Source organism: Jaculus jaculus, chromosome 1 (assembly GCF_020740685.1).
Source record: "Jaculus jaculus isolate mJacJac1 chromosome 1, mJacJac1.mat.Y.cur, whole genome shotgun sequence".
In the NCBI taxonomy this organism is placed as follows: Eukaryota; Metazoa; Chordata; class Mammalia; order Rodentia; family Dipodidae; genus Jaculus; species Jaculus jaculus.
The window spans coordinates 95857612-95885050 of NC_059102.1; the positions used below are offsets into that span (position 1 = coordinate 95857612).

At 38.9% G+C, this 27439-nt stretch overlaps 1 protein-coding gene across 3 annotated transcripts in view; it reads left to right on the forward strand.

Moving 5' to 3' along the window:
• Positions 1–27439, forward strand: part of Ift74 (intraflagellar transport 74) — a 118822-nt gene that overhangs the window by 74743 nt on the left and 16640 nt on the right. For all 3 annotated transcript variants that reach the window (XM_045131578.1, XM_045131584.1, XM_045131590.1), the window contains exons 14-16: positions 13477–13530; positions 17516–17613; positions 20799–20925. In XM_045131578.1, coding sequence (XP_044987513.1) covers positions 13477–13530; positions 17516–17613; positions 20799–20925 — 279 coding nt within the window. The remainder of the gene's footprint in view (positions 1–13476; positions 13531–17515; positions 17614–20798; positions 20926–27439) is intronic.

Genomic DNA, 27439 nt, shown 5'->3' on the forward strand with positions numbered 1-27439 from the left:
AATGGGCGCGCCAGGGCTTCCAGCCTCTGCAAACGAACTCCAGATGCGTGCGCCCCCTGGTGCATCAGGCTAACGTGGGACCTGGGGAACCGAGCCTCGAACCAGGGTCCTTAGGCTTCACAGGCAAGCGCTTAACCGCTAAGCCATCTCTCCAGCCCTTTTTTCACAATTTTTATTAACATTTTCCATAATTATAAAAAATATCCCATGGTAATACCTCCTCCCCTCACTTTCCCCTTTGAAATTTCATTCTTCATCATATTACCTCCCCATCTCAATCATTGTACTTACATATATACAATACCAACCTATTAAGTACCCTCCTCCCTTCCTTTCTCTCTCCTTTATATCTCCTTTTTAACTTACTGGCCTTTGCTACTAAGTATATTTTCCTTCTCACACAGAAGCCTAATCATCTGTAGCTAGGATCCACATATGAGGGAGAACATGTGGCTCTTGGCTTTCTGGGCCTGGGTTACCTCACTTAGTATAATCCTTTCCAGATCCATCCATTTTTCTGCAAATTTCATAACTTCATTTTTCTTTACCGCTGAGTAGAACTCCACTGTATAAATGTGCTATATCTTCATTATCCACTCATCAGTTGACATATGTTAATGTGTACGCATGTCTGCGTGTGTCTTACTTTAGATGATTTTTCTCATATGCTTTTATTACTTTGCAGTTAACCTCAGTACCCTTTCTTATCTTTTGAAAATTTCTAGCCAGGTGTGCCAACACATACCTGTAATCTTAGCATTTGGAGGAGGAAGGCAAAGGAAGATCTCAAGTTCAAAGGCCAGTTTGAGCTACAAAGTGAAATACTCTTAAACAAAACAAAATGTCCTAGTTGGGTGTGGTGGCACATGCCTGTAGTCCCAGCCTTTCTGGGCAGGAAGCTGGGCAGTAGGTTACCATGAGTCCAAGACTTAGGGTAGCCTGAGCACTGTAGTGAGACCCTTTTAACCTCAGAATAATTACCTTAAGCTAGTTAAAATTATTTGAAGACTCAGATTAGTTTATTTTAAATAATTGTGTTTTTTAAAAAAAATTGAAGAATTTTATATCTGTACACAATACATTTTGATCCTCTTCCTCCCGTTTACTCTTTCTCTCTTTCCTGTCTCTTCCAATTAAGACCCTTCTTTTCATTAGATCCCTGTCCTATTCTATGTTTCATCTTTTTTTTTTTTTAAAAAAAAGTTATGGGGAGGTAATATGATGGAGAATGGAATTTCAAAGGGGAAAGTGTGGTGGGGGGGAGGGTATTACCATGGGATTTTTTTGTTTTTGTTTTTGTTTTTCGAGGTAGGGTCTCACTCTTGTCCAGGCTGACCTGGAATTAACTCTGTAGTCTCAGTGTGGCCTTGAACTCACGGCGATCCTCCTACCTCTGCCTTCCGAGTGCTGGGATTAAAGGCGGGTGCCACCACGCCCGGCTGGGATATTTTTTATAATCATGGAAAATGTTAATAAAAATTGCAGAAAAAAAAGTTATTTATTTTATTTTTTTGGCGTGGTGGGGGAAGGGAGGGAGAATGGGCGTGCCAGAGTCTCTAGGCACTGCAAATGAACTCTAGATGCATGTGCCACCTTATGTATCTGGCTTACGTTGAGTGCTAGGGAATTGAATCTGATTCCCTAGGCTTTATAGGCAAGTACCTTAACCATTAAGCCATCTCTCCAGCCCTTCTTTATTTTCTTAACCTACTTATTTAAATTAGGGTTACTTGCTTAATCATGGATGGGAGGTTATTTACTGGAGAGTGGGCAGCTCACCTGTGGCTATACTATCAGACATGACTTTTCCTCTAGGAATTATGTTTTTAATGTGAAAAATTAAATAATTGCAAAAGTATATATAATAAAAAGTCACCTCTTCTCATACCCTCCCAAATCTTCAGAAATAAACAGTGTTTATAGTTCGATGGCTACCTTTTATTAGACTTTTTCTGTACATTTATAAACATATTTTAAATGAAGTAATGCTATATAATTCTTTTTACAATTTTTTCATATTTATTTGAGAAAGAGAGAAAGGCAGATAGAGAGAAAATGGGCATGCCAGGGCCTCTGGCCATTGCAAATGAGCTCCAGATATATGGGCTTCCTTGTACATCTGGCCTACATGGGTACTGGGGAATTGAGCCTTGGTCCTTTGGCCTCTCAGGCAAGTGGCTTAACTGCTAAGCCATCTCACCAGCCCTATATTGTTCTTTTGAACTTGTGTCTTTTCATTTGACTATGTATAATTTTAGCCCATCGAGATGAATTTACACTTCATCTGAGAGGTAGAATAGCATAGTGGTCAGTATTGTGTCTGGTTTATATTAAGCACTGTGACAGCCATTAGTTGTCTTCACTGGTATAAATACACAGTATTTACTGTTTCAACATTGAGTTAGAAGCTGTTTGTAGTTTTTCATTACCAAGAACAATGATAATTTATTCTTGTACATTATCCATGTTTACTAACTTGTATATTACCTTTATAGAATAAATTTTTATAAGTAAAATTTTGAATAGAATAGCATATATAACTTTTTTGAGGGGGTGTTTCACGGTAGAGTCTCACTCTAGCCTAGGCTGACCTGAAACTCACTGGGCTGGCCTTGAACTCATAGCAATTTTTCTACCTCTGCCTCCAAAGTGCTGGGATTCAAGGCATGTGCTAGTATGCCTGACTATAACTTTTATTTTTGAAAAATTTTCAGGAAAGGTTGAACCATTTACTACAACCATAAGCATTGTGTGAAAGTGTTTTCTTACAAGTGTAAACTACATAAATGTCTAAACTTTTGTCAGTTAAGGTGCTTTACGCATCTCCTGATAGTGCTAAATTTTTGTTACTATTTCCAAAGGCCTAAATGTGTAATTTTACTAAGGCCCATAAGGTGGAGCTAATTTTCTGAGAATCTATATGTATAAGTTAGGATTGACATTACACAGTTAACAAAGTGCAGTGAGTCAATGTGTCTTTTTAAGAAGGATGCTTGGACATAATTACTCACTACAAAGCATTTCTTCATTTGTAAAATGCAGTATTTTCCCAAATATGGAGGAGATAGGAAGAATTATTATCATTTGATTAATATCACAGTCATAAATACCTAGCTATATCACAAAGTGTTAAGTATGTAGTCTCGGGGTGGCCTCGAAACAAAGTGATAAATATGTATCATAATAGAAGTACACATAAAATATTAGGGATACTGGTTTATTGTCTTGACTTACCCTAATTCATTATACTTGACATAATTTATATGTATCTTTCAAGAATCATTAAAATGTAATAGTATGTATATGCACACACATGCACCTCTGAGGGATAATTCTTTCTTTGTTATGTGTAAGGCATGGTTAGGAGCCTTTTGTTTGTTGTTATGCCAGATGAAATAAAAAGTGTGAAAGCATAATAGTGTCCTGCAACCAAAATGGACTGATTGAATCATCTAGACTATGCTACCTTTACTGTTTGATCTTGGCCATGCTGTTTTACTGCCCCCTTCTTTAAAACCGTGGCTTCCTCGGGCTGGAGAGATGGCTTAGTGGTTAAGCGCTTGCCTGTGAAGCCTAAGGACCCTGGTTTGAGGCTCGATTTCCCCAGAACCCATGTAGGCCAGATGCACAAGGGGGTGCATGCGTCTGGAGTTCGTTTGTAGTGGCTGGAGGTCCTGGTGCACCCATTCTCTCTCTCTCCCTCTTTCTGTCTCTGTCTGTCGCTCTCAAATAAATAACTAAATAAAAATAATAAAAAAAAAACCATGGCTTCCTCATCTTTACAAGGGTTAGTTGATCTTGTTTACATCACTGTTAAACTTTTCTACCTAAGAAGATGGATGATGACCTAAAGCCAACAGTCAGTTTAACCTTATATGTGCTCATTTTCACATAACAGTTTTTAATTACTTAAAATGCTGCTTACTGCTATATTGACTTAGGAAAGAAAGTGAAAGAGAGAGCCTAAATATTAAAAAGATGAAACAGGGGCTGGAGAGATGGCTTAGTGGTTAAGCGCATGCCTGTGAAGCCTAAGAACTCTGGTTCGAGGCTCAGTTCCCCAGGACCCATGTTAGCCATGTGCACAAAAGGGCGCATGCATCTGGAGTTTGTTTGCAGTGGCTGGAGGCCCTGGCACGTCCATTCTCTCTCTCTCTCTGCCTCTTTCTCTCTCTGTCTGTTGCTCTCAAATAAATAAATAAATAAGTAACGGGCTGGAGATGGCTTAGCGATTAAACGCTTGCCTGTGAAGCCTCAGGACCCACATTAGCCAGATACACAAGGGGACACACGTCTGGAGTTCGTTTGCAGTGGCTGGAAGCCCTGCCATGCCCATTCTCTCTCTCTCTGTCTCTCTCTCACTGCCTCTTTCTCTCTCTGTCTGTCACTGTCAAATAAATAAATAAAAATAAACAAAAAAATTAAAAATAAATAAATAAAATTAAACAAATAAAAAATAAAAAAAAGATGAAACAAGATGAAACTCATTGAAATTAAGGCAGGAAGGAGAAATTTCTCTAGTTCACTTAAAATATGTGAAAATGTTAGAGGCTATTGAAATAATGGCACAGTATGAATTAATGTGACATAGCCCTGAAAACATCTGGAATCATTGTTTTTATTAACAAAAAATGGCTCTATAGAGAATGGGAAGTGATAGTGTTAGAATCTTGTTTCTTGGCCTAAAGCTTTGAAAAGAGTAAAGAAGTGCAACTCACTGGGAGTAAGTAGAATGATCAGAATGATAACACAGAATGAAACCATACTGCCTAAGGAACACAGGAAGGGAGACGACTGGGAGACTTAGCATCTAGAGAACCCCAGGTATGAAAGAAAATGATCTGAATGTGCAAAAGTCTTGTTTTCTTTGTTGTTCTTGCCTCACCTTCCTAATTTTGTTCTCTATTTCCCTTTCCAGAAGGCTTGCTGAGTTGGGGGCCTTGAGCCCAGGGGAATCACTAATAGATGCTTTGAATATTGACCACAAGAGAAGATTAGGATAGCCATTTGTGGTAAAAAAAAAAAAAAAAAAAATGGTCATATAACTTCTAGAGTTAGTATTTGTTGCTCAGAGTATAAAAATTAGGATAGCTCTCAGTGCCAGATATGAATTCCCTTCCTCTGAGCAAGGCCTCATATCCTGTCAGAGAGCAGTTGATTATTCCCATAGCCTGTGTGCCACTATTGCACAGGTGTGTGCATCTTACCTGGCAGGTTGATTTTTGTAGCTTACAGGATCCATTGCTTGTTCATGTTGTTAGTTCATGTTGTTATCCCCTAGCAGCTTGCATAACACTTTCCAGCACTGTGAGGGCTACCCAGCAAGGATCTGGCTTCCATTTCAGTTCCAGTATGATCTCTATCTTGCAACTGCAGCCTGTTGTATCTTTAGCAGTAGATAGAGTCTCATCATTTCTATCTGGGGGGTAACCAAGTGCTTTGGCAAAAGCTTGCATTATTTTGGGAGGCCTCATGGGCCTCACAGTGTGTGTGTGTGTGCGGGGGGGGGCTATCAAAGTTCTGGCACTGAGATTTACCAGCAACAGCCTTTGGTTTTAGGGTTAAGCTTTCTCCACTTCATATAGGGTACTCCTACCCAGATTCTTCCCCACTCTTATTAAGAATTATATCTTTTGGGCTGGAGAGATGGCTTAGCGGTTAAGGTGTTTGTCCAGGACCCACGTAAGCCAGATGCACAAGGGGATGCATGCATCTGTAGTTCGTTTGCAGTAGCTGGAGGCCCTGGTGTGCCAATTCTCCCCCCTTCTCTTTCTCTCTCTCAAATAAATAAAAAATATTAAAAAAGATTTATTATACCTTTTAATTAGGTAACCAAGATGAAGGTTTCTATGGTACTGATTCATGCTGTTATTAGTTTTGTATATTATTCCTCCTCCTAACCTTGTTTATTCCAACCCTCCCCCAGGATCCTTCTATCCCCTTTTTCCTGTCCCTCCACTTGCCTGTCAAATATCCCTTCCTCTCATCTCTTTTTCACTTCCCTGTCTCCTGGTTTCATTCTAGTTTCTTTGCCAGTACTACTGATGCTTACCACAACTTATAAACAAATCAAACTGTTTTATGTTAGAAACCACTTATGAGAGAGAACATGTGGCTTTTGTCTCCATAACACTTTTTTAAAAATTGTTTTAAGGTGGGATCTTGCTGGAATTCACTATGTAGTCTCAGACTGGCCCCCAAATTCACAGCAATCCTCCTACATCAGCCTGCTGAATGTATATCAGAGAGAGAGAGAGAGAGAGAGGAGGGGGGGGAGGGAGGGAGGGAGAGAGGGAGGGAGGGGGGGGGGGGGAGAATCTTCACACCAGGGCCTCTAGCCACTGAAAATGAACTCCAGATGCATGCACCACTTTGTGCATCTGGCTCTACATGGGTACTGGGAAATTGAACTCTTGATTGTATTGGAGAATCGAACACCTTAGCCATTGAACCACCTCTCCAGCTCTCCATATGACTTTTAAGGAGGATCTAATACCAATGCTTCTTAAAGTGTTTCACAAAATAGAAAGAGAAGAAATGGTACCAGAGTTATTCGATAAAGCCATTATTACCATGATATAAAAATGAGATAAAACATCTGGGCATGGTGGTACATGCCTTTAATCCTAGCACTTGGGAGGCAGAGGTAGGAGGATCACCATGAGTTCAAGGCTGCCCTGAGACTACATAGTGAATTCCAGGTCAGCTTGGGCTAGAGTGAGACCCTACCTTGAAAAAAAAAGATAAAACTATAGACCATTTTTCTGAGATAGATGCAAAAATTCTCTACAAAATACCTGCAGACTAAATTCAAGATCACATTATGATTATGCACTATGATCAAGTTGGTTTCATCACCGAGATGGAAAATTGGTTCAACACATTCTAATCAGTAAATGTAATTTACCATACAAATAAGCTTAAGGACAAAAATCATATGATCATCTTTATAGTAGCAGAGAATGCATTTGACACAGTTCACCATTCCTTCATGTTGATAGTTCTGAAGAAATTAGGAATAGATGGAACATACGTTTAAATAATAAAGGTTATTTTTCTTTTCTTTTTTAAAATCATAGTTACCTTTTTCATTTCATTTATGTATTTGATAGAGCTAGATAGAAGAGAGAGAGAGTGTGTATGTGTGTGTGTGTGTGTATGGGTGTACCAGAGCCTCAAACTCCAGATGCATATGCCTGCCACTTCTAGCTCTTCATGGGTACTGGCGAGTTGAACCCTGGCCAGTAAGTACCTTTTAACTGCTAAGCCATCTCCCCAGCCCCCATAATAAAAGTACATTTGACATACCTATAGCCAACATTAGACTGATGGGAAAAAAACTAAAAATAATTTCCTCTAAAATATGGAATGAGAGAAGGATGCTCTTTATGTACACTCATATTTAATATAGCTGTCAAAGTATTTGCTAGAGCAATGAGGCTAGAAAAGGGCATAATGGTGATAAAAATAGGAAAGGAAGAACTGAAACTATCCCTTTGTGCAGACAACACAATTCTATATTTAAGTGACCCTATAGACAATTCCAGAAAACTCTCAGATTTTTTAAAATACTTTCTACAAAATTGCATGATACAAAATTAACACACAAATAAGTGGTTTTCATATATACAACATCAAATTTGTTAAGAAAGCAGGAAAAATACTCAATTTACAATAGCTCTTGCAAAAATAAAGTATCTAGGAATAAGATTTACCCAGGATATGAAAGACCTCTGCAAAGAAAACTTGAAGACACTAAAAATAGAAATAAAAGAAAATGCTAGACATTGGGGTGACCTATGTTCCTGTGCTGGTAGAACCCATATTGTGAACATGGCTATATTACCAAAAGTTAATCTACAGACTCAGTATATTTCCCATCAAAGTTCTCAGAACTAGGGAAGAAAAATTAAACAATTCATATGCAAACATAAGACAACTCATAGCCAAAGCAATCCTAAGCAGAAAGAATACTGCTGGAGGTATCACAAGTCTTTACCTTAAATTATACTACAAAGCCATAGTGATGACAGCATGGTACTTGCACAAAGCTGCCATATAGACCAGTGTAATAGGTTGGAGGACCCAGAAGTAAACCTACACAGCTGTGGTCACCTGATTTTTTTTTTTTTTTTAAGTTTTTTGAGGTAGGGTTTCACACTAGTCCAGGCTGACCTGGAATTCACTCTTTTCTCAGGGTGGCCTTGAACTCATGGCAGTCTTCCTACTTGTGCTTCCCAAGTGCTGGGATTAAAGGCGTGGGCCACCATGCCCAACTCACCTGATTTTGACAAGGCATCAAGAGTATACTGGTGAACAAGTGTAGGCAAGGCTAGATAGCCACTTGCAAAAGGATGAATTTTATACCCTTATTTTCACCCTGTATGAAGAATAATTCAAAATGAATCAGAGTCCTTAATTTCAAACCAGAAATGTTGAAGCAGCTAAAAGAGAACAACAGTATGCTTCAAGTTACAGGTGTAGGCAAAAACTTTCTTTTTTTTTCTCAATTTTATATTAACATTTTCCATGATTATAAAAAATATCCCATTGTAATACCCTCCCTCCCCCCTTGCCCACTTTCCCATTTGAAATTCCATTCTCCATCATATCCCCTCCTCATCTCAATCAGTCTGTCTTTTATCTGATGTCATGATCTTTTCCTCCTCTTATGATGGTCTTCTGTAGGTAGTGTCAGACATGGTGAGGTCATGGATATGCAGGACCTTTTGTGTCTGGAGGAGCATGTTGTAAGGAGTCCTACCCTTCCTTTGGGTACATTCTTTCTGCCACCTCTTCTACATTAGACCCTGAGCCTTGGAAGGTGTGATTGAGATGTTACTCAGTACTCCAGTCACTTCTTTCCAGCACTATGATACCTTCTGAGTCATCCCAAGGTCACTGCCATCTGAAAAGAGAAGATTCTGTACCCAAAGTGAGATTAGCATTAATATAAGGGTATAAATATTAAGAGAAATGTTTACTGGGCAGTTTGATAAGCATAGTATATATGCTTATACAGACATCAGAAGATGCTACACCCCTAGGGATCATGACTACCCCTGATTTAAGTTTCAGTATCAGGGATGTATACCCCCCCCCAAAGGAGTGGGCCTCCAGTCCAATTGGAGGGCAGTTAGTTTCCACCATGACAGACATGCCACTATTGCACCCATTGGCTCATTTGGCCTGGCTGGCCAATTATAAGGCTTGCAGTGTCCACTGTTGAGTATCTTCACTGGTGGTATCTCTTTCTCCCATTGAACTGCATGTAGAATGGCTTCTTCCAGCTTTCTGTCAGCTGGTCTACATGGAGGAAGTTATCAGCTCAGTTCCAACAGGATTTTTCAGTGTAGGCAAAAACTTTCTGAGTAGAACTTCAGTAACACAGGAGAAAATACCAAGAATCAACAAATGGGACTACATGAACTTGAAAAGTTTGCACAGTGAAGGAAATTATTAGTAGAGTGAACAGGAAGCCTGTGGAATGGAAGAAAATCTTTGCCCACTCTTCATCAGACAGCGTTGATAACAACTTACAAAGAACTGCAAAAATTGAACAAAAACAAAACTAGCTAATCAACATATGGGCTAATGAAATGAAAAGAAACACAGATGGCCAAAACATTTTAAAAATGTTCAACACCCTTAGCCATTAGGAAAGTGCAAATTAAAACCACTTTGAGATTTCACTTCACCCCAGTCAGAATGGCTGTCAACAAAACCAATCACAACAAACACTGGTGAGCATTAAAAGATTATACAAAGCCAGGTAACCTAGACCCTTTCTCGTGTGTTGATTCTAATTTTTATTATTTGTATATTAGTAAATAATGGATGTGAGGGCTGGAGAGATGGCTTAGTGGTTAAGCGCTTGCCTGTGAAGCCTAAGGACCCCGGTTCGAGGCTCGGTTCCCCAGGTCCCATGTTAGCCAGATGCACAAGGGGGCGCACGTGCCTGGAGTTCGTTTGCAGAGGCTGGAAGCCCTGGCGCGCCCATTCTCTCTCTCCCCCTCTATCTGTCTTTCTCTCTGTGTCTGTCGCTCTCAAATAAATAAATAAATAAAAATTAAAAAAAATTTAAAAAAAATAATGGATGTGAGAGTGAGCATAGACATGAATCAAGATAGGAGACCACAAGAGGGGAACAGAGTTGATGGTGCTGATGGCAAAAGAGCAAAAGAAACATGTAACATGTGCTAGGAAAGCAGGAAGGGAGGCTTGTTACAAGAAGAGGGTATAAAGACAGGGAAAAAGAGGGAACCAAAAGTTGAAATACAGTATATGGAAACTTAATTCTTTATATGTTAATAAAAATAGATATATTAGGTCTGGAGAAATGGCTGAGCAAGTACGGCACTTGCCTGCAAAGCTGAAGGACCCAGGTATGATTCCCAGGACCCAAGTAAGCCAGATGCACAAGGTGGCACATGTGTCTGGAGTTTGTTTGCAATGGCTGTAGGCCCTGGCATGCCCATTCTCCTCTCTCTTTCTCTCTACCTCCTCTTAAGTAAAAATAAAGTATTTTTTATAATAGATATGTTAAGGATTGACTTAAAAAGGATATATCAGTAGTAGCAAATCTAGCACAGAGGAACTGAAACTACCCTTTGGATTTGATTAGTAAGGAGTCATAATCTTTTTTTCTTGAGGCAGGGTGACATATTTCAGCCAAGGCTGGCCTGGAAGGAGTCATATTATCTTGTTGAGAACAGTTTTAATTGGAATGGGCGGGGGGAATCCTCATTGCAGTGTCTTGGAAGATGAAAAGCAAGATGAGAAACTGTAACTATAATAGTAGGAGATTTTTGGGGGTTTAGAAGAAGAAAAATAAGGCAGTAGCTAGCTTACAGAGCCAAGAATCCAGACCTTACTTGTATCCCTTAAAAGTAGACTTAAAAGTAGAATTTAGGTAGCCCAAACAAGGTGCTATGACTTCTTCACTAAGCCAGGCCATGGCAGGTTCAGAGTGACTAGCTTTTCTGCTCCTGACATTTATATACACATTACTCTCTGATCATATGTACTACAAGCTCTAATTACAAAAAAAATAGTATCAAGATAAATGGTTGGTGACATTGTTCTTGTGTTTAAATGCTCAAGTGCTTTGATGCACAACTGGAGACCATGACTCCATGTTTCCCCAGTAATCCGGACTCTACCACTTCTATTTTCCTTGCTTCCTAACTATTGATGCTCTAGCTAAATCTTAGAAATTCTCTTTACCGTATAGGAGAATAGAGAAGGCAGACTTATTAGTGGAATTTTAGCCTTTGGACTCCCAACTGCCAGTGTCCCATTTCCCATTATTTAACTTATTGCTAAAGGTTTGGGGGAGGCCAATTCCTAATATGGAATCCCTTTAGTAATATACACATTTTTTTATTCATCTTTTTTTGAGTGTCAGTTAGCTTCCTTAGTTTCTCCAGATAGCTAAGAACTCACTGACCTGGATGAAGAAACTGCAGTTTGAAGTAAGCACAAACTATGGTACTTACTCTACTTGGAGCCTAGGTACACAAGGCTAAAAGCCATCTCACTAGCCATAATGGCCCTGTGCCTCCAAAACCCAGTGCTTATTCCAGTGAAGGCCTGTTAATCAGATTGTCACGGTCCGTCATTAGTCCACCAGTGGTCCTTTTGTGAAGCTGATGTGTCAGATTTCATCTGCCTTTCAGGGTCTTAGATTTTTCTCTCTTTAAATATGTCTTTCATGTTCATTAAAGCCATTGTGGCCAACACATCTATAAGCAACTTATTCCTCAACCTTTCCATTTTTCAGCAGCTTAACCATCCTCAAGTTGCCTAAGGGGATCCTGGAAATTATACTTAGTTCTACCCTCTCTCACCCAAATCTATTCATTCTAACTCTTGAACGTCATACAAAAATGCATTAACTTCTGTCCTAAGTACCAGCACCCTATTCCAGGCAACTTTAATCTTCCACATATACTGCTGTGATAGCTTTCTTTCTTTTTTATTTATTTATTTTGAGGTAGGGTCTCAGCACAGGCTGATCTGGAACTCCCTTTAGCCCGGTTGGCCTTGAACTCATAGCAATCTTCCTACCTCTACCTCCCAAGTGCTGGGATTAAAGGTGTGTGCCAATATGCCTGGCAACATTTGCTTTTTCTGTATTCTAAACAGGTAGCTTGTATTCATTGTTTTTAAAGAAATGTGTATCTCTGTGTGTGTGTGTGTGTGTGTGTACCAGGGCCTCTTGCCACTAGAAATGAGCTTCTGACATACGGAGCTGGTTTTATGTGGGTACTGGGTAATTGAACCCTGGCCAGCAAGCTTTGTAAGCAAACATTTTTAAACACTGAGCCAATATCTCTGGTCCTCATATTCATCCTTTTCAAAAAATATTTAAGAGAGAGGGAGGAGAGAAAAACAGAGAGAATGGGTGTCCCAGGACCTCCAATTACTATAAACGAACTCTAGACACACCACCTTGTACATCTGGCTTTATTTGGCTATTGGGGAATTGAATTTGGGTCCTTTGGCTTTGCAGTCAAGCACTTTAACTGCTAAGCCATCTCTCCACCCTCTCATATTCATTCTTTTTTGTTTGTTTGTTTTTGGTTTTTTGTTTTTTGAGGTAGGATCTCACTCTGGCCCAGACTGACCTGGAATTCACTATGGAGTCTCAAGGTGGCCTTGAACTCATGGCTGCCTCCCAAGTGCTGGGATTAAAGGTGTGCACCACCACACCCGGCTTCATATTCATTCTTTATAATGCAACTTAAATATTACTTCGCTGGGGATGATTTCCGAGTACCCGAATACCTTAGCTAGTTTGTACTTATATATAGTATCCTTTGTTTTTCATATGATAGCAAATAAGTGTGTTTTAGTTTTAATTATTTATTAAGTCCCTTGACTCTAAACTTTGTGGGGGAAGTAACCCTGCTAACTTGCATGTTGTGAACTTTCTTGAGAACTTATTTGTCATGTGTAGTGTTTATGTGTAGGTTTGAGTAGCCTCATATTTTGAATGGAAAACTTGGTAAGTCCCTTCCAGTCAGGAGACTGTTTTCCCAAATAGTAAAGACACAAGTATGTAGCTGCTTTGAAAGACTGTATAATAAGTCAGGGTAAAAAAATTCTCCTAGTTAAAAATATCAGCTATTCAGTTACTATAGCAAGAGAGCCTTAAATAATTCTAACCTGCAATATTATGACTGGAGCCAGTTGTGGTGGTGCACCCTGGTAGAAAATTGCTAAAGAGTTGGAGGTAAGTGCATCAGAATATTAGGACTGGAATTTTTATTTTTTATTTTTTGGTTTTTGAGGTAGGTTTTCACTCTAGTCCAGGCTGACCTGAAATTCACCGTCTAGTCGCAGGGTGGCCCCCAACTCACAGTGATCCTCTTACCTCTGCCCCCCAAGTGCTGGGAATAAAGGTATGTGCCACCACGCTTGGCTCAGGACCAGAATTTTTAAAATTAATGTTGTGTTTTGTATTTCTTACAGGTGAAATGAATCAGAAATATAAGGAACTTAAAAAGAGGGAGGAACATATGGACAGTAAGTGACAATCTTATATAATATATTCTCAGATTGCTATGCATTTATACCAAGTAAGAGTTCTCATTTGGGGATGATATAATGAGTATGAATACAAAAGTATGGACATTCAAATTATTATTAGTAGTAGTGAACCTCCTACCTCTGCCTTCCAAGTGCTGGGATTAACGGCATGCACCACTATGTCTGGTTATTGTTTAGTTAGTTAGCTAGTTAATTTTTTTGATAGAAGAGACAGAGAGAGAATGGGCATACCAGGGCCTCTAGCCACTGCCAATGAGCTCCAGACACATGTGCCACCTTGTGCTTCTGGCTTTTGTGGGTACTAGGAAATTGAACCTGGGTTGTTGGGCTTCACAGGTAAGCACCTTAACTGTTAAGCTAGCTCTCCAGCCCCTGTTTAGTTTTTTGAGTTCTTTGTAGATATTAGACCTCTGTCAGAGGTATAACTGGTAAAGATTGCTTCCATTCTGTGGGTTGTCTGTTAACTTTGTTTATGGTTTGCTTGTTTGTACAATAGCTGTTTTAATTTCTTGAGGTCCCAGTGGTTGAGTGTTGATCTGATTTCCTGGGCTACAGGGGCCTTATTCAGGAAGCCTTTCATATACCTATATTTTCCCTATTTTTTCTTCTAGTTTTAGTTTCAGGTCTTATACTAAGGTCCTTAATCCATTTAGAGTTAACTTTTGTGCAGGGTGAGAGAAGTGGATCTAATTTCATTCTTCTACATGTGGTTATCTAATTTTTCTACCACCATTTGTTGAAGATGCTGTCTTTTTCTCAAGTGTACATTTTTAGTACCTTTGTCAAAGATCAGGTAGTGCTTGAATTTAGAGATGGGTCCTCTATTCTGTTCCATTGATCTATGTCTGTTTTTGGCTACTACCATGTTATTTTAATAACTATGTCTTTGTAGTATATCTTGAAATCAGGTATGGTGATAACTCCAAAAAAATTTTTTTTTTCTTTTGTGAGGGGGGTTCGAGGTAGGATCTCACTCTAGCCCAGGCTGATCTGGACTTCACTATGTAGTCTCAGGGTGGCCTTGAACTCGTGATCCTTCTACCTCTGCCTCCCAAGAGCTGGGATTAAAGGCGTGCGCCACTGCACTTGGCCAGAAGCATTTTTTTTTTGAGGATATTTTTTGGCAATCTGAGGACTTCTGTTCTTCCATATGAATTTTGAAGATTTTTCTACCTTTGTGAAAATGTTACTGGAATTTTTATTGGAATTTATTTGACTCTGTTTAATTCTTTCGGTAGGATGGTCATTTTCACAATATTATTTCTTCTAGTCCATGACCATGGGAGGTCTTCTCATCTCCTTTTGTCTTCAATTTCTTTCTTCACTGTTTTTATGTTTTCTTTGTATAGGCCTTTCATGTCCTTGGTCAATGATATCCCAAGTTATTTAACATTTTTGTGGTTACTGAAAATGCAATAGTGTTGATCATCTCCCCCCCCCCCCTTTTCATGGTAGGGTCTTACTATAGCCTAGGCTGACCTGGACTTCACTCTGTAGTCTCAGGGTGGCGTCGATTTATCCCTTCCATTATAGATTTGTCTTTGGTGTATAGTAAGGCTATTGATTTTTGTGCATTGATTTTGTAACCTACCACTTTGCTGAAAGAATTTGTCTCCTTTAGAAGCTTTTTGGTGGAGTCTTTTGGGTTACATAAATAAAAATCATGTCATATGCAAATATGGCTAGTATGACTTCTTCCTTACCAATTTGTATTCCTTATCTTATTGCTTAAGCTAAGACTTCCAGTACTATATTGAAAAGCAATGGTGAGAGTAGGCATCCCTGTCTTGTTCCAGTCCTTGATGGGAATGCTGTGAGTTTTTCCCCATTTTAGTGTGATCTGTGCTTAGGTGCATTATAAATAGCTTTTATTATTTTGATTTTATTATGTTGATATATGGTCTCTCCGACCCTACTCTTTCCTCTAGAGTGTGGGTTATGAAATGTGAGAGCATTGTAAGGGGTGGGGGATGCCTCTGGACATTCCCTTTCACTCTGTGGCTCTTATAATCTTTCTGCCCCCTCACCCACAAAATTCGTTGAGTCATGGTGGGTGTGTTTCAAATCTACTTGGTGGTGTGTTCTGAGCAGCTTCTGGATTTCTGCTTTGGTGCAATTTGAGTATCCTCAGTGTCTGTCTCCATAGCCCTGGTGCTAGTGGACAGGCTCGCCATGGAAGCAGCACTCTTGTCCATCTCATCAATTCCTCTGTGGTTTCACCTGGGCCCTGGCTGATGTGCTAGGGCTGGTTTATCTCCTCATTTCTCACTGCCTTCTGTAAAAGAAAAACAGATTCTATAACAGAGAATGATGAACCCCACTTCTGTGGTTTCAGACTGGCCTCAAACTCCTACTCTAGCAGTTCTCCTACCTCTGCCTCCCTAGTGCTGTGTTTAAAGGTGTGCCCTACCATGCCTGGCTCCCCTGGTTTTTAAAAAGTGCTTTTGATAAAAGGATAGGTATATAATCAAAGAATAATGTCATAGTTTCACAGTGTTGGAAAGTACTACTTAATACCTCTCATGGCATCTGGAACTTGCATTTCACTTAATAAATGCTTATTGAGTGAGTTAAAAGAATTCCTGTACTACAGAATCTTAAAATAGCAGTGTGCTTCTCCGACATGGCTTTATAAGTGTTTATTGTCATTTTATTTTCCTAAGTAACCTCTGAAAGACAGTATTCATTTTTGCCTTTGTATGTATAAAAATCTCATGTAATCACTTCTTTCGTGATTAATAAATGATAGATACAGCTGTTGTTACATGTTGAAGCAGGACATAAAAGTGCTTGCTTATAAGAAAAATACAGGGCTGGGGAGGTGGCTCGTGGTGTTTGCTTGCAAAGACTGCTGACCTGGTTTAAATTCTCTACTATCCATATGAAGCCAGACAAACAAGTGATACATGCATCTGAAGTTTGTTTGCAGAGGCAAGAGTCCCTGGTGCTCATGTTCCCCCCGCAATATACAATCTCTTTCTCTCTCATTCACTTACTCACACACACACACTCTCTTATGTCAAATAAATATTCTTAGGGCTCCATGGTTTTAAAAAAAGTGTGCTTATTGAATAGAAATGTTTTCTCATTTTTTAAAAAATATTTATTTGAGAGAGAGAGAGGATATGGGTGTGCCAGGGCTTCCACCCACTGCAAAAATACTCCAGACACATGTGTCACCTTGTGCATCTGGCTTATGTGGGTCCTGGGGAATTGAACCTGGTTCCTTTGGCTTTTCAGACAAGTGCCTTAACCACTAAGCCATCTCTCCAGCCCAAAAATGTTTCCTTGATGACCATTTCAATTAGAAAAACTTAAAAGTATAAATAGAAAAAAATATATATAAAGGAAATACATTATGGCAAGTAATCCATATTGATTTTTTTGTCATGCTAACAGTAAAAGCTTTATTTTCTTTTTTACTTTTTAGGAGTTCTATAGAATATATGAAAAACGCAAATAACAGCAAAGTTTTGTGCTAGTTGTATATTAAACAAAAAGGTGGCTTCTTAGACTATTAATTCATAATATGGATAAATGACAAGTTTTATTTTGACATTAAGCCAGCATTTTATTAACTTGATAAAAAAGCTTTTTCCCATAAAATATATATTTACTAATAATAATGTAGTAAATAAAACTAGTGGCTAATTGTAAGTGTTAATAATTATAGTCATATCAGAGTATTTTGTGTAAAGATTTTTTTATGATCTCTGTATTAGTGGTTCCTTTGAGCTTATTTTCTGGATTACTCATATCAAGGTCATAAGAGGCTTTAAATGCTTAAATGTATGTAGAAATATTCTCATTGACTAATTATGCTTGGGATAGTATGCAAATAGCTTAAAAATTGTTATATTTGCTTTGAATTTCTAAAAAATAGTCTGAGGACCTAAAAATAAATGTTTATATAGTGTTAACTGTGTCAACAGTTGTCTCTCTTATCACCTCCAATTGGCAGATTTTATAGAGACTTTTGAGGAAACGAAGAATCAGGAACTGGAACGGAAGGCACAGCTAGAAGCCAGCATTGTTGCCCTCTTGGAGCATTGTAGTCGGGTCAGTGCTGTGTGCCTGTCTTAATGTCCTCATTATTTTTACTTTGGTTTTATTTCCAAATACAGTTTAAAACATGGAATATTTGGTATGTATCTGCTTATAAATGTTTTCCTTTAAATTTCCTTGTTGCCATTTTATTTCTGTAAGCTATTGAGTCTTTTGCCATACTTGTGAAGCACATGGGTGGTGTGATATATGCCTGTGTGTGCATATGTATACTTGTGCACGTGCACAAATGCACATGTGCCACGTTTGTGTGTGAAGAGGCCAGAAGCCAACTTCCAGGCACCATTCTGTATTGCTCATCCACATACGTCCTTGAGACAAAGACTCTTCCTCAACCCAGAGCTGCCATTTTTCTGTCATTCCCAGTAAACTGGGGTTACAGGTACATGTGGCCATGCTTTGCTTTTTACATGGGTTCTGGGGAGTTGAACTGTGGCAGTGTCAGGCCATCCTAGACACTGTCATGCTCTAGGAGCAAGGACTCTTAACCAGTTAGCCATCTCCCCAGCCCTAAGCTACTAATTTTGATTTGTCTAGCAAATTCTTAGCTAATTAGATAATGGGAGAAAGGATGGCATGAATAATATCAGTATCCAGCAGTAAGTGATGTTTTTATTAGAGTAAGTTTTAAGATACTCTTTCATTGCTCATCTACCTGAACTTTACTCAGAAAATTTTAAAGCCTAGATATCATTTTGAAAATAGGTAATATGTTTTTGCACCATAATTTTTATTGTAAAGAATTCTTGGACTGGTGGTGGCTTAGAGGTTAAGCACTTGCCTGTGAAGCCTGAGGACCCCAGTTCGAGGCTCGATTCCCCAGGTCCCACGTTAGCCACATGCACAAGGGGTGTATGCATCTGGAGTTTGTTTGCAGTGGCTGGAGGCCCTGGTGCACCCATTCTCTCTTTCTCTCTCTCTGCCTCTTTCTCTGTCTGTCACTCTCAAATAAATAAATAAATAGATAAATAAATAAAAATGTATATCTTTTTTAAAGGATTGTTTTCTTGTTTTTAATTTTAATTTAATTTATTTATTTATTATTTTTAAAGCAAACATGTTTTAACTATGGGCTAAAAATGTCTAATACGGTAAGAATGAATTAGAAAAATTAAAATTCCAAATACAATGCTAGAGAATTTCACAGTGGGGGGGAGTGGGGTTAATGAAGATCCTTTTCTACATACATTATGATCATTAACAGACTAGTATCTTAATTGGAATGATAAGGCAAAAAATAGTAAAACCACACTTTTCCTATAAAAAGTTACACATTATCTTCTGTAGGGATAGCTGTCATACAAGAAGCAGAGAAGATATGATCACCTTATTGCACAACCAGGGACAAAAGGGAATCTGATCGTAGAATGATCTTGTCATCATCTTCCTTTCCATCATTTTCAGCATCTCGTTTCCTTTTCTCTCCCAGAAGACTTTCTTCATCCTCTTCCTCCTCTTCTTCCCCTCCTTCAACATAATCATTGTCATCTTCATCCTGAATTTCTTCTTTCATTAAGTATGACAGGCCCACTTCTTCTCCTACTCCCACTTCTGAACCTGCTTCATCTTCATCCTCCTCCTCTTCATACCCTTCAGGTGGGCCAGCCTCATCTTCATCATCTTCATCCTCCTCATCCTCTTCTTCTGAGTCTGGGGCTTTGTTATCTCCTGATCAAATCCATCTAAATACGAGATTTGTTGCAGCAGTTCAAAAATACTTTCTCTATAATCTTCTAGGTTTGTGATCTCACAGTTAAACAAGTCCAGTAAGATTGCTTTCGAAGTTTATTTAAGCTGGGAAGCCAAGCCAATGAGCTTAACTCCACATTAGCCGTGCTCAGAAACTCTAGTTCTTTAAAAGTGTCATTCAGGCCTTTGATTTCCCCATTGACACACAGGCAGTTATCAAGGACTAACTCTGTCACCTACTCCAGGGCTCTGTTCTTTAACTCCAGGTTAATCTTCTTTATCTCCATGTCCTCCTCCTGCTCTTCTGATGCTACTTTCTCTCCTCCTTTTCCCCCCTTTTCCTGCCTTTCCCACCCCACCCCCAACTCTACCAAAAAGAAAAAATTAAAAGATTTGGTAATGAATGAAAAGAAACGCAAATATACACAACCACCAAAAGATGTGGGGAAGAAAAGAAATGGAGCCCAAGGAGTTGGGACTCTTTACTTGGCTCCCCCACCACCACCACCACCACCACCACCACCACCACCACATCCTCCTTGTCCACACACCACGTACATGCACACACATGGGCACGCACACACATACACACACATGCCTGCAATTCCTCCTCCTTCAGTGGCTGCTGCAAGACTCTTATTTTATTTATTTATTTGAGAGAAAGAGGGAGAGAGAGAAGTAGACAGTGGGCATGCCAGGGCCTCCTGCCACTGCAAATGAACTCCAGATGCATGCACCCCCTTGTGCATCTGGCTTATGTGAGTCCTGGAGAGTCAAATTGGGATCCTTTGGCTTTATAGGCAAACACCTTAACTGCTAATACATCTCTCCAGCCCCCTAATGTATATCTTAAATAATCAAAAATTGTTATTGATGGGCTGGTGAGATGGCACAGCAATTAAGGTGCTTGCCTATGAAGCCTAAGGACCCAGATTTGATTCCCAGGTCCCACATAAAGCCAGATGCACAAAGTGGCACATATCTGTAGTTTACTTGCAGTGGCTGGAGGCCCTGGCACATCTATCTATTCTCTGTGTGTGTGTATGTGTCTGTCTCTCTTTCTCATATAAGTAAATATATAAAATATTTTTTAAAAAATTGTATTGTCACATATTTCTCTACACATATATGAACATGCATCCACACATGCACCCTATAAATGTTTATTAAACAACTTGTATGTGAGATGTTAACAGAGGAAAATATCTTTCTTGTCAGTATTTTGATATTTTAAGTTTGCAGTCAGTTCCTAAAACTTTGCAGTTAATTTTTCTACACTTAGAAAAACAAATGTAAAGTAATTATAGTCTATTTATGAGAAAAAAATGACTTTGAAGCTTACTCTATTCTGTAAAGCTTTAAAAGTGAATAACATAGTTTTAAAAACTATGTAGTCAAAATATCTATCTCATCCTTTGTGTGTCCCAGTACTTGATGGGAAAACTAGATCAGGAAATTTTTTTCTTTTCTTTTTTTTCCTGCAAATATAGAACATAAATCGTATGAAGCAGATATCTTCTATCACTAATCACGAACTAAAGATGATGCAAGATGACCTCAGTTTTAAGTCGAATGAAATGCAGAAGTCACAAACTACAGCTAGGAATTTGACATCAGGTAAGAAAAGTGGCCTAGAATTTCATATTCTTTAGATTTTTTAGAAGATCTTTTATTTTTTATTTATTTGCAAAGAGAGAGAGTTTGTATGTGTGTGAGGAAGGGAAGGGGACTATGGGTGCACCAGGGCCTCCTGCCACTGCACACAAACTTCAGAAATATGTGCCATTTTTTTTTGTGCATCTGGCTCTATGTGGATCCTAGGGAATTGAACCCAGCTAGGCTGCCAGGCTTTGTGGGCAAGTGCCTTTAACCAGTGAGGCATATCTCTACCCCTGATATTTATTTTTTTTTAATTTTATTTAATTTATTAGTTTTCAGCAAATACAGGCAGTTTGGTACCATTGTTTAGGCTCATCTATGATCTACCCCCTCCCATTGGACCCTCCTTGTTGATGTAAATGGGTCGAGCATTGTGGAGTTAACCCACAGTTATTGGTATGATAAATGTCTCTGCAAATCATGACCCAACATGTGACTCTGACAGTCTTTCCGCCCCCTCTTCCGCAAAATTTCCCTGAGCCATGATGGGTTCATTTTTGGTCTGCTTCTTGTTTCGCCAATTGTCCTTAGTTTCAGTTGGGCCCCTTTTGAGGTATGTTGGGGCAGCTCTCTCCTTAGGATCTGCATCTATCTGAAAAAGAGAAGCAGATTCTCCAACGGAGAGTAAGTTAGCACCCGGAAAATTGAGATAACACTTACTTTTTTTTTTTTTAATTTTTTTTGGTTTATTTTTATTTATTTATTTGAGAGCAACAGACAGAGAAAGAGGCAGAGAGAGAGAGAGAATGGGCACGCCAGGGCCTCCAGCCACTGCAGACGAATTCCAGACACATGCGACCCTTGTGCATCTGGCTAACGTGGGTCCTGGGGAATCGAGCCTCGAACCGGGGTCCTTAGGCTTCACAGGCAAGCGCTTAACTGCTAAGCCATCTCTCCAGCCCAACACTTACTTTTTTGAAAGAGAGTTTGATAGGTGTAGGCCCTCTTGTACCCCATAGTTGATGGTAGCTTGATATTGTAGAGTGGGCTTGTGTTTGGGTATGGTTCTGACTTGTTTCCCAGCTCCAGCTATGGGTCTAGTACCACTGAGGGGATCAGTTAGCCAAATCAAGAGCAGTTGGTTCCTCACCATGGCTGTGTGCCACTATTGCACTTGTGTGGGCATCACATCAGGTTATTTGTTGCTAATTAGGTTAGACAATGAGTTGCTTCTGATTTTTCTGTAGCAAAATCAAGACTTTATGTATCATTATTCTTTTTAAAATATTCAATTTACATCTATTATTAGTTTATTACCTATATCCTTTAATTAATTAATTAATTTATTTATTTATTTATTTATTTTGGTTTTTTGAGGTAGGGTCTCACTGTAGCCCAGGCTGACCTGGAATTCACTATGTAGTCTCAGGTTGGCCTCAAACTCATGGCAATCCCCCTACCTCTGCCTCCCAAGTGCTGGGATTAAAGGCATGTGCCACCACACCAGGCTTCTTTATTTTTTTTTTTTTTAAGGGAGAGAGAGAGAGAATGAGAATGGGCTCACTTTGAACTTGGGTCCTTTGGCTTCGAAGTCAGATGCCTTAACCACTAAGTCCTATATCATTATTCTTCTTTTTTTTCCCCCTTGTTGAGTTCTTTTAAGAGTCTCATAAAGAAGGATATAACTTATGATTGTCTGTTACCTGCCCCCATGGATTTGTAGTTTATTTCACTGTAACTTTCTGTGTTCCCTCAAGGAACTTTCAGCCTGGTGGAATGACAAGTTACAGTGAAATAAAATAATTTTATCATAAAAAGTAAGCATCAAAGAAGTCCATCATGGGCTGGAGAGATGGCTTAGCGGTTAAGCGCTTGCCTGTGAAGCCTAAGGACCCCGGTTCGAGGCTCGGTTCCCCAGGTCCCACGTTAGCCAGATGCACAAGGGGGCGCACGCGTCTGGAGTTCGTTTGCAGAGGCTGGAAGCCCTGGCGCGCCCATTCTCTCTCTCTCCCTCTCTCTGTCTTTCTCTCTGTGTCTGTCGCTCTCAAATAAATAATAAAATTAAAAAAAAAAAAAAAAAGTCCATCATAAGTCATGTATGTAGTACAACCTTAGAGCACTGAGGTTTCTAGAGCCTATGACATTTAATCAGTTCTGGTACAGTTTTGTCTAAGAAAATGTCATGCCAATTTCATGTCTAATTAAAATTGTTGCTATGTTTAAAAAACAAAAATGTGGCAGATAAATTTTAATTATGTTTATATAATCCAGCATATCCTAGACATTGACATTTCAACATATAATCTATATTTAAATGATGAGTTATTTTGTTCTTCCAATATTTTAATTCAGACTGAATATATTTCAAGTGACTGAAAGGCAATTTGTCTAGTGGCTGCCATTAAGATAGTATGTGGAGATTAGAAACACATACCCAGAGCTCAGTTTAGTGAGGATAACTAAAATATTTTCACAAATTTATATAGAACCTTTGACAGATTCTGACTGTGGATATTCTTTATCTGGTGTGTGGTGACTGCATTGGCTGTCTTTGTCTTTTTGGACTTACTGTGGCAGTTAATGAAGTGAGCAATGAAAACTTAATACTTGCTAACTTAAAATATTAAGAATCCTAGAAATGGAGTAACATGGATCCTAGGGAATCGAACCTAGCTCCTTTGGCTTTGCAGGCAAGTGCCTTAACCACTAAGCCATCACTCTAGTCCTGCTTTTTAATTTTTTATATCATAATTAAAAAACATACAAAATTTACCATCTTAAGTATTTCCTTCATTTATTTTATTCATTTTTAGGCCTTTCTTTTTAAATTTATATTAATTTCTTAAATGTTTAATTTATTTGAGAGATAGAGAAAGAGGCAGATATAGAGAGATTGGATACACCAAGCCCTCTAGCCACTGTAAATGAATTCCAGACACCTGTTCTACTTTGTGCATCTGGTTTACATGGGTACTGGGGAATCAAGCCTGGATCCTTTGGCTTTGCTGGCAAGCGCTTTAACCACTAAGCAATCTTTCCAGCTTGTAATTTTTGTGTTTTTTTTTTCAAAATTTGTTTGTTTATTTTTCAAGATAGTATCTCGTTCTAGCCTAGGCTGACCTGGAATTTATTATGTAGTCTCAGTCTGGCTTGGAACTCATTGCCTTCCAAGTGTTGGGATTAAAGGTGTGTACCACCATGCCCCCCTCTTTTAAAATTTTTGTTGATTATATTTATTTGCAAGGAGGGAGTTAGGGGAGGGAAGGGAGAGAGAGAGAATAAGAATGAAAACTAATGGGTATGCCAGGGCCTCCTGCCACTGAAAAAAAAAAAAAAAAAAAACTCCAGACATGTGCCACTTTGTGTATCTGGCCTTATGAGGGAATCAAATCAATACAGTTTTCAAGCCAGTCTTTGAAGCAAACACCTTTAACTGCTGAGCCATTTCTCTAGCCCCCTTAATTTATTTATTTTTATTTATTTTATTTTTAAAATATTTTATGTTTATTTATTTATTTGATAGAGAAAGAGGAAGGGAAAGAGCGAGAGAGAGACAGACAGACAGACAGACAGAGGGGGAGAATGGGCACGCCAGGGCCTCCAGCCACTGTAGACAAATTCCAGACCCATGCTCCCCCTTGTGCATCTGGCTAAATTGGGTCCTGGGGAATCGAACCTGGGTCCTTTGGCTTTGCAGGCAAATGCCTTAACCACTAAGCATCCCTCCAGGCCTTAATTTATTTTTAAAGTTAGCATACAGAGTAATCGGTTCCATTCTGGCATTATCATACATATATACTTAGTTCTTATTCATCCTCTTCTTGCTGGTATTCTTCAAGTCCAGTAGTTTCCCCCTTCCACTTTCATGTTGCATGCCATTACTCTCTCTCTTTCTCTAATCCCTTGAGATGTCTTTATCCTCTCTCATGGATTTAACACATCAGTTTAAATCTAGTGTGTATGTAAGAGAGAACATGCAGTACTTGTCTTTCTGAGTCTGTCTTATTTCAGTTAACCTAATAATCTCCAGTTGCATCTATTTTCCTGTAAATGCTATCATCTATGTACCATGGGTCTGTTGGTGGGTATCCAGGCTGGCTCCACTTCTTAGCTGTTGTGAATAGTGAAGCAGCAAACAGGGATATGCAAGTATCTCTGCAATATGTTGACTTACAGTTCTTTAGATATGTACCCAGGAATGGTTTATTTCTAGGTTTTTTTTTTTTTTTTTTTTTTTGAGGAGCCTCTATACTGACTTCTGACTTCCATAGTGGCTGAACCAGATACTTTGTTATATTCCTATGAGGAGGGAATAAGGGTTCCACTTTTCCTCATATCCGCACCAGCATTTGTTGTTTACTTGATATTCCATCTGCTTTTGAAGTGTACAATATTGTCATGTTAACTGTGTGTGCGTTATTTTTACACAGTAGAATTCTATTTTTTATCCTTTTTAGTTTTGCTTATGTCTGTGAAAATGAGTATGTGTGTGTGATGTGTGCATGTTCCCTTATGATACCCCATGTGCTCGCCTATGGTGGGGGGTGCTTGCTTTAGGTGGCCAGAGCTGAATGTCAGGTGTTCTGCTTTACCAGTCTTCGCCCATTCTTACTTGAGCTGTAGTTTCTTACTGATAACTGGAGTTTGCTATTTTGCAAGCCATACTGATTCCCTGGTCTTTTTGAGGGACTGGGGTTACAAGCACATGCGGCCATGCCAAGCTGTTGACATGGGATCTGGATATTTGAACTCCGGCAGTTTCAGTCCCCCAGATACTCATACTTGCACTTTACCACACTGAGGCATCTCTCTCCAGCCCTAGAAATTTTTCATCTTATAAAACTTAAACTTTATACTCATGGAACAACTTCCCTTTCCTTCTCTCCTAACTCTTGGGAACCATAATTCTACTGTTTCTATGAATTTGACTATTTTAAGTGCTTAATATAAGTGGAGTCATAGAATATGTTTTTTGTTGTTGTTGTTGTAACTGGTTTATTTTGCTTAGCATAATAGCCTCAGGGCTCATTCATGTTTTAGCATGTAAAAGAATTCCCCTCTTCTCCATGGTTGCTGAGTAGCTTTGCATTGAATATATGTGCCATATTTATCCAGTCAAAGGTGAACATTTAGCTTGTTTCTGTTTCTTGGCTGCTATGAATAACTCAATAATGACCATATGTGTACAACTATATTTTAAGATTTATTTTCATTAGGTTGGCTTATATATAAGTATATTAAAATCTATATCTTTCCTATAAATTAAAGAACATTATGTTTTATTTTTCCATATAAAAAAACCTCTTTTGTATTTGATGCCACAGTGTTTGAGTTTTATCACTTATCTACAGATAATGTTACTTCAACAAGGTTTTCCTCCTTTAAGCTATCTGTGTTAAACAGCTATTGAGAAGCACTCACTTCTTAAAGGCAGATATCAATACCAGGAAGCAAACTCAATGATTAGGACTTTGTATTCCCTCCATACTTTTATAAAAGCTTTGTGTTTATATTTCATTTTAAAAATCAGTTACTGGGTTTTCTCCAGAGTACTAGTACAGTTAGAAAAGAAAGAACATGCTTCAGCAGAAACAAAAAAATCTAGTTTTTTATTTTGATAGATTTTTCAAGAAAATTTTCTTAAGAGTTGAATTTTCTGACCTTTATAATTTATTTTGCTTATTTGTTAATTTATTTGCTGACTTAAACTATACTTAATTTTTTTTTTTTTTTTTTTGAGTTAGGGTATCACTCTAGCCCAGGCTGACCTGGAATTCACCATGTAGTCTCAGAGTGGCCTCGAGCTCTTGGCGATCCTCCTGCCTCTGCCTCCCAAGTGCTGGGATTAAAGGTGTGCACTACCATGCCCTGCTCTATGCTTATAATTTTTATCTTTTCTCTTTAAATTTTATTTGCTTATTTATTTGAGAAAATGAGAGAGGGAAAGAGGCAGAGAGAGAGATTGAGGGAGAGAGAATGGGTGTGCCAGAGCCTCCAGCCTCTGCAAACTTCAGATGCATGCGCCACCTTGTGCATCTGGTTTACGTGGGCCTGGGGAGTCAAACCTAAGTCCTAAGCCATCTCTCCAGCCCTATCCTTCCTCTTATATCATTCCTACACTCAAGAAATTTCTTATATTTGTAAATCACCATGAGAGGTTTATGATATTATTGTGTAACTTTTAGTGATAATCTCTTTGTTCTTCGTATTATCATTAACAACATGTTTGGTGTGGATACATCATGTGTTGGTACCCTCTTTTCCCTTGTCCCTGCTTGCATTCTGCTTGGGACTCTCCTCAGTGGGGTTGCAGGTATTCCTTATGGGGTTGTGGATTATGCATTATGGGAGCAGCAGTTAGTTATTTTTGAGGGGAGAGGGAATGCCTCTGAACATGATGTCTCAACCTGTGGCTTTTACAATCTTTCTGCTCCCTCTTCCACAAAATTCCCTGAGCCATGGTAGGTGAGTTTTAAGTCTCCTTCAATGATGAGCTCTTAGGAGCCTCTGGATCTCTGCTTTGGTAAGTATT